We start from the raw sequence: 12,418 nt of genomic DNA on the forward strand, positions 1-12,418 counted from the left end.
TTTTCCAGTCCATCACCAATTCCCGAAGTTAACTCAAATTCATGTCCATTGAGTTGGTGGTGCCATCCAACCATCTCATCCTCTGTCATCCCCTTCTCCTCCCGCCTTCAATCTTTCCCAGCATCAGGCTCTTTTCCAATAAGTCAGTTATTTGCATCAGATGGCCGGAGTATTGGAGCTTCAGCTTCATATAGGCTATTAACACCTATAAATAGCTATCTCCTTCCCCCAACACAAACCTGCTTCTGCAGCAGCTATCATCTCATCTTCCATGCAAGAAATGTCGAAGTTTCTCTTGAGTTGCTTCCCAGTCAGATGCTTCCTGAGGCCTGATAGATTCTACCTCTTAAAGACCCCTCAACCATCCCTTCCTCTCTACTTAGGAGGACCATATGTTCCTGGTGTCCAGGACGATCTTGATTTATGCCTGTTGTCCAGTGTAATTATGAACAGTGCCCTCCTCGTGCTCACAAATGTGTCCAGGAAGGATAAGAAATGATATGGTCCATGCCCTGCAGTCCCACGGCCACGACTTGCTCCAAGCTCTCATTGATTTCTGCCTGGATGGCAGTAGTAGTTGGCAGTAGTGGGTGGTTGCGACTATCCAACTGATCCTCCCTTTCATCCATTTACTTTCCAAGCTTTTTAATCGAGTGCCAATTCTGAACCAGACAGTGTTGGCACCAGAGCAAACTTCCCTGTAAGGCTTTGCACACTACATAAGGGTGCCCAGCCCAGGGAACAAGTGAGGCTAAAGTTCAGCCTTCCCTCCACCTGCCAGCCCATGCACCTTGGTGGGGCTAGGTCCTCTTCTCAGGAGAAAGATGTTCCTTGTTCTTGGTGCCAGCTGCTTACCAATCTTGTACCCTCAGTGCTGCATCTGCTCATCTGGGTGCTGCTTTCTAATTCACAGGAAGCCACTGCATAGGCCTCAGGGGGCCTCTGCACTGTGGCCATTACATTCCTTCTTCAAGTCCATCTCCATCTCAATCCATTTCCCTCCTCTGTATTGACCTTCCTACATTGCAAACCTGATCTTGCCTCTTCCCTGCATTCTTCAGCAGCTCACTGTTACCTAGAAGTTGCAATTCAAAGTCCTGGGCATGATCTACAAAGTCCTAGGTCATCTGACATCTCCCCTCTTTCCAGACTCATTTCCCCCCATTTCTCCCAACACACACCTTCCTTTGGCTGTGCTGGACATGTTCTGGTTGCTGGAATGTACCAAAATGGATTCCACCGCCTTCATTCCTTTTCATGTGCTGTTTATCTGGGCTAGGATGGTCACCCATATCCCACCCCATCACCTGAAAATCTTACTGATGATGATGAAGAAGGAGGAAGGAGAGGGGGAAAAGTGAGATGATAAAGATGATAGATAATTACTATAACAGACTGTTGAATGGAACAACTTTTCTCTTGCCTGAAAATGACACTGGGATCCATAACCCAAAACAATGTGTCCCCACATTCTGAAAACGGGCCACCAAGAACTGGAGCAGACTCTTCCTCAAATTTTTCCTAAATAGCCCTACCCCAATCAACCCCAGCAGCACACTAGCCCCCACTCTATATAAGGAGGTTGGTTGGGGAGTAAAAGCCTACTGGAGGATGCAAGGGGCTTCTCCTCCTCTCCCATGCCTCTCCCCCTCCCCCCTCCCCCACCCAAAGAAGCCAAGTAAGGGGAGTGGGAAGCCAGTGTATTTGTGATGATTGTCATGCAGGGAGACAAACATTCCATTTTCCAATTAGACATTTGGTGAGAAGAATGGGCACAGAGAAACACAGCAGGGTAGGCTGCATGGCCCCATGGGTTTTCTACAAATGCCACTGAAGTTTGCTGGCCAGAGAAGTCTCAAAGATGTCCCACCAAGAGGGATGCTTGCCAGGTATGAGAACCCGTCAGTGAAGGGTGTTAGAGTGTACTGTGGATTGGGGCTAAAGATCAGCTGGTAAAGAATCTGCCTGCAACGCAGGAAACCCTGGTTCAGTTCCTGGGTCAGGAAGTTCCCCTGGAGAAGGTGTAGGCCCCCCACTTCAGTATTCTTGGGCTTTTCTGGTGACTCAGATGGTAAAGAATCTGCCTGCAGTGTGGAAGACCTGGGTTCGATCCCTGGGTGGGGAAGATCCCTTGAGGGACAGCATGGCAACCCACTCCAGTATCCTTGCCTGGAGAATTCCCATTGACAGAGGAGCCTGGTGGGCTACAGCTCATGGGGTCACAAAGAGTCGGACACGAATGAGCGACTAAGCATACATGGATTGGGATGGAGAAAGTTTTGCTGAAGTTGGATAGAAGAGAAGGAGCTAAAAGCTCATGTGTCATTGCCTTTCATCCAAAGACCACCAGGAAAATACCTGTAGTCAAGTAAGGTGGGTTTATTACTCATTGTAGCAAGAGAGAATGGACTCCATACAGAACTGCTGGGAGTCCCAGTAAGAGGGAGTTAGAAAGAACTATTATGGGATTTGGGGTTGGTTGGGAAAGGTTCAACCAAGCCAGAGCTTGGCCTAGATAGAAAGAATTCAGTGACTGAGCATCTCAATACATCATATCTATAAGGAAGGAAGACAAGCAATATAAAGTTATAATTGGTAAAGTAGCAGTCTTGCTCAGTGAAGAGATGAAGGTTCTTAGTATTTTGTGGGTGGCAACTCATCTGAAGTGGGGAAGATCTTACCCTTGTGACTCTCAGAGGAAACCAACCCCGCTGGCACCTTGATTTTGGACTTCCAGCTTCCAGAACTGTGAGAAAATCAGCCTCTGTGCTACAAACCACCCAGTCTGTGGTCTTGTGTTATGGTAGCCACAGCAAGCTAACACAGGCCTATAACAAGTAAAGAGACAGAAATAATAACCAAACACTTCCAATGCAGAAAAAGCCCAGGCCCAGACGGCTTCACTGAATTTTCAGTTCAGTAGCTCAGCCGTGTCCGACTCTTTGTGACGCCATGGACCACAGCACACCAGGCCTCCCTGTCCATCACCAACTCCCAGCGTTTACTCAAACTCATGTCCATTGAGTCAGTGATGCCATCCAACCATCTCATCCTCTGTCATCCCCTTCTCACCCACCTTCAATCTTTCCCAGCATCAGGGTCTTTTCAAATGAGCCAGCTCTTCGCATGAGATGGCCAAAGTATTGGAGTTTCAGCTTCAGTATCAGTCCTTCCAGTGACCATTCAGGACTGATTTCCTTTAGGACAGAATGGTTGGATCTCCTTGCAGTCCAAAGGACTCTCAAGGGTCTTCTCCAACACCACAGTTCAAAAGCATCAATTCTTCAGCACTCAGCTTTCTTTATAGTCCAACTCTTACATCCATACATGACTATTGGAAAAACCATTGCCTTGACTAGATGGACCTTTGTTGGCAAAGTAATGTCTCTGCTTTTTTAATATGCTGTCTAGGTTGGTCATAACTTTTCTTCCAAGGAGTAAGCGTCTTTTAATTTCATGGCTGCAATCACCATCTGCAGTGATTTTGGAGCCCAGAAAAATATGAAGCCTGACACTGTTTCCACTGTTTCCCCATCTATTTGCCATAAGGTGATGGGACCAGATGCCATGATCATAGTTTTCTGAATGTTGAGCTTTAAGCCAACTTTTTCACTCTCCTCTTTCACTTTCATCAAGAGGCTCTTTAGTTCTTCTTCACTTTCTGCCATAAGGGTGATATCATCTGCATATCTGAGGTGATTGATATTTCTCCCAGCAATCTTGATTCCGGCTTGTGCTTCCTCCAGCCCAGCATTTCTCCTGATGTACTCTGCATATAAGTTACATAAGCAGGGTGACAATATACAGCCTTGACATACTCCTTTTCCTATTTGGAACCAGTCTGTTGTTCCATGTCCAGTTCTAACTGTTGCTTCCTGACCTGCATACAGATTTCTCAAGAGACAGGTCAGGTTGTCTGGTATTCCCATCTCTTTCAGAATTTTCCACAGTTTATTATGATCCACACAGTCAAAGCCTTTGGCATTGTCAATAAAGCAGAAATAGATATTTTTCTGAAACTCTCTTGCTTTTTCAATGATCCAGCGGATGTTGGCAATTTGATCTCTGGTTCCTCTGCCTTTTCTAAAAGCCGAACATTTGGAAGTTCACAGTTCACGTATCATTGAAGCCTGTCTTGGAGAATTTTGAGCATTCCTTTACTAGCGTGTGAGGTGAGTGGAATTGTGCTATAGTTGGAGCATTCTTTGGCATTGTCTTTCTTTGGGAAGTTTTTCACTGAATTATACTAACCATTTAAAGAAGATTTGTGCCAATTCTCCAGAAACCTCCAAAACAAGCAGAAGATAAAGAAATACTTTCTGATTCATCCTACAAAACCACTATTACCGTGATATCAAAACCAAAGACATCACACACAAAGAAAATTACAATCCAATATCATTCAGATGCAAAAATCCTCAGGAAAATATTAGCAAATCCCATCTAGAAACATATTTTTAAAAAGGGGGGAGCTATATATCATGGCCAAGTGAAATTTATTCCAGGAAGGCAATTTTGGTTTAACATCCAAAAATCAATTAATGTAAAACATTATAGTGTAGAATAAAATACATCTTTATTGATCATTTCGATAGATGCAAAAAAGGCATTTGACAAAATGCAATACCTCTTCATGATAAAAGCACTCCACATATTGGAAATAGAAGGCAATTTCCTCAATGTAACAAGAACATCTATGAAAAACCCACAGCTAACATCTTAATTAATGGCAAAAGACTGAAAGCGTTCCCTCTGAGATCAGGAACTAGGCAAGGATGCTTACTCTCACCACTTCTATTATATAACATTATATATAATATATATATGTATATTATATATATAATGTAATGCTAGAGGTTCTAACCAGGGCAATTAGGCAGGAAAAAGCATCCAGATAAAACAGGAAGAAGGAAAATTCTTCTGTTTGCAGAGAACATATCTCACCTACATATCTAGGCTTTTCGTCTCACCAGAGCTGAAGCTGAATGGGAAACAGTATCAAGTTTCTTTGCAAAGACTCCCCTTTCCTGCCTTTTCTCCTTCTGAATAACCACAGCGCTCTATTTTTCAGGTCCTCCAGATTGGTGTCATCACACAGAGCCAAGGCACCCCCTTCAGTGATAAACACCGGGCTTGCTCTTCCACATGCTGGGCAATGAGGTGCCCCCATCAAAGAGACACTCCTGTGCCACGTGTTTGTGTTCTCACTGCTGACTCCACTCAGGGTGTGAAAAACCCTGTGAGCTACAGCCCTCAGTGGTGCAGCTGCTGTCCCCGACTCCCCAAACCCTCCCTACACAAAACCTCATTCAGCCTGAGGGCTTCCTCTGGTCCCAGAGCTCACCCTGCCCAGAGCCGGCTGGATAATCAATCACCGTTCCTGGCTGTCCTCCCCCCTGCTCACCTCCTCCTGCCTCTGTCCCCTCCCCTCAGCTGATGCATCCTGGCCCCAGGTAAACCACTTGCACAGCAACCCTTGTCTCAGGTTCTGGAGATCTGAAAACTGCAATAGTCACAGCGGGTCATGAAATCAACTTAGTGGACCTTGACCAGGGAATTCATAAAATTGAAATGGAACAGGCAGTATCAGAGTGCCCTGTCTGCATCTGGCTCAATTTGGGACAGTAGACTGGGTCATGTAAACTCTATAACTGGGAGACAAAGGTAAGAACACGTACGAAAAATCTGCTCTAAAGACTTTTCATTGTTTTATAAACAATTTTCTTGTCAACATAGACCTTTAAAAGAAAAAAGTGCCACTTTTCTAGAATATGCTAAGGAGAGGCCAGAGAATAAGAGCTAAGTTTTCTCGATAGGAGGGTGCTTGATATTTTATTCTCTGAATTTTGTGACTAATTTTCAAAAAATTATACAATAATTATCCCAGGAAGACTCTGGTGAGAGTGACATCTAGAGACTGCTGGTGGTATGGTGAACCGCACACTTTTGAGTTAGCAATCCTATAAAGCCTTGGACTTACGCTAAGAAAAAAGAATTCAAAGAATTCAAATGCAATGCGTAGAATGACACACGGTAGTGCTGTAAGTTTCATAAACATGAAAACATCTTAAAAGTCTGCTTAATAAGAGGGATTTATGGAGCCCTTTCTCTTGGAGAAAAGCTTTAAAGTTGAGTTCCCAGAGTACTTTTCAGGAAGACTGAGGGGGAATTGTCAGTCGTTTATATATTTAAAAAAAAAAAAAAAAACTCAACAAAACGACTGGTGAAAGCTGGGGCACTCTAGGGGCCTCGGTGGCCGCAGCCCCCAAGTCGTGCTCAGGCCTGCAGACGGGTTTGATGGCAGTCCAGCACCACATATTACAAGCTGAAGACACAACCAGCTCTCGCATGGGTTCCAACACTCACAGATAAAACCTGACATAAGAAACCACAGGGAGAGCAGGCGGTTTTGCGGCTCCAGAAAGAGGAGCGGTCGGCAACAATTTGTCCTTTAAGCTTGGCACCGGGCCTGTGGCCAACCGGGACACAAAAATCTCCACGTGGGGTGTGGAAGACGAATTGTTCTTAGAAAGAGAACGTTCTGCAAAGCGCAGAACGATCAATACTCAGGTCTCCCAGACCCACGAGAATACAATGGATTACACAGGAGGCCATCTCAAAGTTGTTGTGAAGAAGTATGAACATTCGGACTGCGAGAGCCGAGGGCCAAGGCGATTCCCCAAGGATGGGGTGCACGCCGCCCTGGGGAGCAGGGGGACGAGCATCCCCCGGCCCGCGCCGCCCCGCCCGGCCCCGCCAGCAGGGGCGCGCTCGAGCCCCGCTTTCCCGGGCGGGGCGGCGCGGGCCCGGCGGCCCCGCTCTCGCCGCCCCGGGGTGTGGTTCCCGCGGCCGGGTTTAAAACGCTGGCCCGCGGGGCCCGGCTCACTCGCGCTCCTGCCGCCGCCGCCGCCGCGCCCCGCCATGGAGCGGCCCCCGCTGCCCGCCCTGCTCCTCGGCGCCGCCGGGCTGCTGCTCCTGCTCCTGCCCCTCTCCTCTTCCTCCTCTTCGGACGCCTGCGGCCCCTGCGAGCCGGCCGCCTGCCCGCCCCTGCCCCCGCGGGGCTGCCAGCTGGGCGAGACCCGCGACGCGTGCGGCTGCTGCCCGGTGTGCGCCCGCGGCGAGGGCGAGCCGTGCGGGGGCGGCGGCGCCGGCAGGGGGCACTGCGCGCCGGGCATGGAGTGCGTGAAGAGCCGCAAGAGGCGGAAGGGTAAAGCCGGGGCAGCAGCGGGCGGCCCGGTGGTGAGCGGCGTGTGTGTGTGCAAGAGCCGCTACCCCGTGTGCGGCAGCGACGGCGTCACGTACTCCAGCGGCTGCCAGCTGCGCGCCGCCAGCCTCAGGGCCGAGAGCCGCGGGGAGAAGGCCATCACCCAGGTCAGCAAGGGCACCTGCGAGCAAGGTGGGCACCGGCGCCTTCCCCGTGGGTCCCGCCCCGCCCCGCTGAGAGAGCCGGGCGCCCCCTGGCGGCGCAGAGCCGGCAGGGCGTCTGCGGGCGGCGCAGAGCCGGCAGGGCGTCTGCGGCCGGCGCGCCCCTCTGACTCCCGCGGCTGCTCCCGTGGGCATCCCAGAAGACAGGAGCTGGGGGAGTCGGCCGTCGTGGGATGCCGCGAGGGAGGGGTGGGCGACGCCTCCTTTTCTCTCTTTTTTTTTTTTTTTGGTAGTTTTATTTTGAGAGTTCGGTGCATGCGTCAAGAAAGTGAGGACTCGTGGAGCGAGCGTATATATAGAAAAGATGTCCCGATACCATAGACTCTCCCGTCCACAAAGCCCACCCGGCACATACTAACAACTGTCAAATCGATTCACAAAAGCTGCCCCCACTCTTTGGGGAGCCCAGAAATACATTTTCGCTTCATTCTTTCTTGGCTTGAGTGTCTTGATAGCGATGAAGGCAAGAGATAGGGGAAAGGAGTTTGACGACGAAATACAGAATAAGGCCTTTGAGAGAGAAGTTGTCTCGTGTATGATGAACTAGATTGTAAGAATTTTAAAAATTAGATTTCATGGTTTCTCAGTGTTAAGGGAAATAATTCACTTACTGGACGTTACAGACTCTCAAACAGTAATTTAAACTATCTAGTTGTTTGTGGGTTTAAAAAAAAACCTCTTTAAAGATGTCATATATATTGTGAACCTTATGACCATTTTATTTTTCTTTCTTCTTCCTTCTTTCTCTCTCTCTCTCTTTTTTTTTTTTTTTTTTTGAATAATTTGTCCCCAGGATGCACTTTTCAGCAGGAATGCCTTTGAGGTTATATTTGGTCATTTATTTTATTCCAGACAAGTCCAAGCTTGCCATAAATGAAAGGGGAAAATAAAGAGAGTCTGGACTTGCAAAATAAAAGGAGGGGGCTTTTAATTCTCATGGCTGAAATAACATTTTCCATAGAAAGCAGTTTCAGGGGAAAGTTAGAAATCCAACCTTGGCAGCCCCATTCCTGGTCCCAGCCAAGGCAGAGAAAGGGAGAGAGGAGGCAGTTCTCCTGAAATGACAGAAGCAGTTGCTCCTTTAACTCAGCTCAGACTTTCTCCAAGCTCCCCAAGCAGTTATTTTGTTAGAGTTTTTCCCAGAAGTCCAAATGACAAGTAGGTCATCTGTTGCTGATTGAAAGCCTTAAATAGTGTAACCAACGTTAACTATTTATATTATCATCACCTTAAACTTAGAAAAACTGCCATGCAAAGTAATCCACATGCTCTTCCAACAGAAACAGGCATTTGTTCCTTTGGATCTAACTTATCAGTCATACCATGAAAAAAGAAATGCGCGTAGTTGAAGAACTCATTCCAAATATTGACATTTTTCTTACACATTCCAAGGGGAATTTTTCCCCACAGCCTCCGAATCAATGGAATTTGCCTTATCAGAGCAGAAGGTTAGCTAGAAGATTATTTAAGTATTACGGTCACTTCTAGCCTGTAGCTAGTTTTATTCATCTTCTCTCATTGCTATTTACATCTCTAAACACTCACACAGTGCACTTATAAAATATTTAGACTGATAGTCATGTAGAAGTAATCATGTAGCCTCATTATCATGTAATCCTTGATTCTCAGCGTTTCTCCAAACTTTAAACATCATGAGGATACAGACCTAGTTTTCCTTTATGTTTGGGAAAATGTTAAGGGAAATAACTTCTGAAACTGGAAACCTTGTCATAAATTAGCCCCCCCCCCAATCTAAGTTAGAGATAAGGAGTCTAATGCCTGAGACCATTTTATAGAAAAAAGTCGGGGAGAGCAGAAAAGAATGTGAGGTCCACCAGAGTACGATTCCACAGCAGAGATAAATGGGGCTAAAGCCAGATCTAATCTGTTTCTCCTGATTCCTGAAGGTATTCTGACCCATCATAGAAGCAAGCCCATCAGAGTGCCTTTAACCTCCATGCCGTTTAGTACTGGGCCTTTGCAAAGAATAGAAATGCATTCTCCAGGTTCTTCAGTCTAGAAAGGGTTCTTCTTCTACCCTCAGAAGAGACTCGAGTTATGCCTCCTCAAGTACTGAGATGGAGAGGGCATCGCTATTTGTCTCGCTTAACCTGCGTTTACTGAGAGCATGTGGCAGGTGTCGGCACTCTTGCTAGATGCTGTGCCGTTGAGGATGCACAAAAGAAGGCTGGTCTTGCTGATTAACAAAGCATCCATATAAGTTACAAACCTGTCACCCAGAGCACTTTCCCTAGAGCCCTGGAGAACCCTGATCTGAAAGGTAGTGACCTAGTAATCTCACCTAAGACTGTCATCATGAATTTAGTGCCAGTAGATCTTATTGAGGCCCCTGAAGCCATGAGTAACTTTAAGAGATTTGAAAATTCAGTTTAATAAAAAGTTAATAAAGGGACTTCCCTAGTGGCCCAGTGGCTAAGACTCTATGCTCCCAATGCAGAGGGCCTGGGTTCGATCCCTGGTCAGGGAACTAGATCCCAGTTCAGTTCAGTCACTCAGTTGTGTCCGACTCTTTGCAACCCCATGAACTGCAGCACTCCAGGCCTCCCTGTCCATCACCAACTCCCGGGGTCCACCCAAACCCATGTCCATTGAGTCGGTGATGCCATCCAGCCATCTCATCCTCTGTCGTCCCCTTCTCCTCCTGCCCTCAATCTTTCCCAGCATCAAGGTCTTTTCCAGTGAGTCAGCTCTTTGCATCAGGTGGCCAAAGTATTGGAGTTTCAGCTTCAGCATCAGTCCTTCCAATGAACACCCAGGACTGATCTCCTTTAGGATGGACTGGTTGCTGCAAATAAGAGTCCGCATGCCACAACCAAGACTTGGCACAGCCAAACAAATAATTTTTTTTAAAAAGTTAATAGAGTTGCCAAGATGTGTAATAAAGTCTCACAAGGAAGAACACCATGCGTCTTTATTCTGTGTCTTGGTTACTCTTTTTTGTGCATAATCCTTTATGTCTGAGTTACTTGGCAATTCCTTGGTCCTTGTGTCTTATTCCCTCTTCTCCCTCAGAATTAAGTTTTTACTTGTAGAATCAGAATTCATTCTTATGAGTCTTTCTTTCTAGTACCTTTGTTGTTTGCTATTATTCCGTCGTAAGTCATGTCCGACTCTTTGTGACCCCATGGATTTCAGCACACTAGACTCCACTCTCCTCCAGCGTCTCCTGGAGTTTGCTCAAATTCATGTCCCTTGAGTCAGTGAGGCCATGCAACCAACCATCTCATTCTCTGCTGCCTCCTTCTCCTTTTGCCTTCAATCTTTTCCAGCATCAGAGTCTTTTTCCCATGAGTCAGTTCTTCACATCAGATGACCAAAGTACTGGAACTTCAGCTTCACCATCTGTCCTTCCAGTGAATATTCAGGGTTGATTTCCTTTAGGATTGACTGATTGGATCTCTTTGCTGTCTAAGAGAGTTTCAAGAGTCTTCTCCAGCACTACAGTTTGAAAGCATCAATTCTTTGGCGCTCATCCTTCTTTATGGTCCAACTCACATCTGTACATGACTACTGGAAAACCCATAGTTTTGACTATACGGACCTTTGTTGACAAAGTGTTGTCTCTGCTTTTATATACACTCTTATGTTTGTCATAGCTTTCCTTCCAAGGAGTACGTGTCTTTTAGTTTCATGGCTGCAGTCACCATCTGCAGTGATTTTGGAGCCCTAGAAAATAAAATCTGTCACTGCTTCCACTTTTTCCCCATCTATTTGCCATGAAGTGATGGGATCGAATGCCGTGATCTTATGCCATGAATTTTATGAATGTTGAGTTTCAAGCCACGTTTTTACTCTCCTCTCAACCTCATTAAGAGGCTCTTTGGTTCCTCTTCACTTTATGCCATTAGGGTAGTATCATCTACATAACTGAGGTCGTTGATATTTCTCCCAGCAATCCTGATTGCAGTTTGTGATTCATCCAGCCCAGCACTTCACATGATATATTTTGCAAATAGGTTTCACTGGTGGCTCAGTTGGTAAAGAATCTGCTTGCAATGCAGGAGAACCAGGTTTGATTCCTGGGTCAGGAAGATCCCCTCGAGAAGGGAATGGCAACCCACTCCAGTATTCTTGGCTGAAAAATTCCATGGACAGAGAAATCTGGTGGGCTGCAGATCACAGGATTGCTAAGAGTCAGACACAACCGAGTGACTATGAATAAATAAATAATAATTTGCATATAAGTTAAATAAGCAGGGTGACAATATACAGTCTTGTCATACTCCTTTCCCAATTTTGAAGTTGTCCCATTGTTCCATGTCTGGTTCTAACTGTTACTTTTTGACCTGCAAACAGGTTTCTTAGGAGACAGGTAAGGTGGTCTGGTACACCCATCTCCAAGAATTTTCCAGTTTGTTGTGATCCACACAGTCAAAGGCTTTAGCATAGTCAATGAAGCAGAAATAGATGTTCTTCCCTTGCTTTCTCCATGATCCAATGAGTGTTGGCAATTTGATCTCTGGTTCCTCTGCTTTTTCTAAACCCAGCTTGTACATCTGGAATTTCTCAGTTCACGTTCTGCTGAAGCCTAGCTTGAAGGATTTTGAGCACAACATTGCTAGCGTGTGAAATAAGCAAATGGCTCAGACAGTAAAGAATCTGCCCGCAATGCAAGAGATTGGGGTTTGATCCCTGGGTCAAAAAGATCCCCTGGAGAAAGGAATGGCTTCCCACTCCAATATTCTTGCCTAGAGAATTCCATGGACAGAGGATCCCTGGCAGACTACAGTCCATGTGGTCACAGAGTCAGGCTGTACTGAGTGACTAACACTTTCACTTGAACATTCTTTGGCACTGCCCTTCTTTGCGATTGGAATGAAAACTGACCTTTTTAGTCCTGTGGCTATTGCTGAGTTTTCTAAATTTGCTGACATACTGAGTGCAGCACTTTAACAGCATCATCTTAAAGGATTTTGCCTAGCTCAGCTAGCACCTCTAGGACCAAGTTAAAACTACCTAGCACTTCACAATA

At 46.3% G+C, this 12,418-nt stretch overlaps 1 protein-coding gene across 1 annotated transcript in view; it reads left to right on the forward strand.

Moving 5' to 3' along the window:
• The first annotated feature begins 6,826 nt into the window (after nucleotides 1-6,826).
• The window catches only part of IGFBP7 (insulin like growth factor binding protein 7), a 75,904-nt gene continuing 70,312 nt past the window's right edge, over nucleotides 6,827-12,418 (forward strand). Inside the window, exon 1 of the mRNA XM_070458385.1 lies at nucleotides 6,827-7,396. Within this exon, the coding sequence (XP_070314486.1) occupies nucleotides 6,922-7,396 (475 nt within the window). The 5' untranslated portion in view covers nucleotides 6,827-6,921. The remainder of the gene's footprint in view (nucleotides 7,397-12,418) is intronic.

Source organism: Odocoileus virginianus, chromosome 29 (genome assembly GCF_023699985.2).
Source record: "Odocoileus virginianus isolate 20LAN1187 ecotype Illinois chromosome 29, Ovbor_1.2, whole genome shotgun sequence".
NCBI classification, from domain to species: Eukaryota; Metazoa; Chordata; class Mammalia; order Artiodactyla; family Cervidae; genus Odocoileus; species Odocoileus virginianus.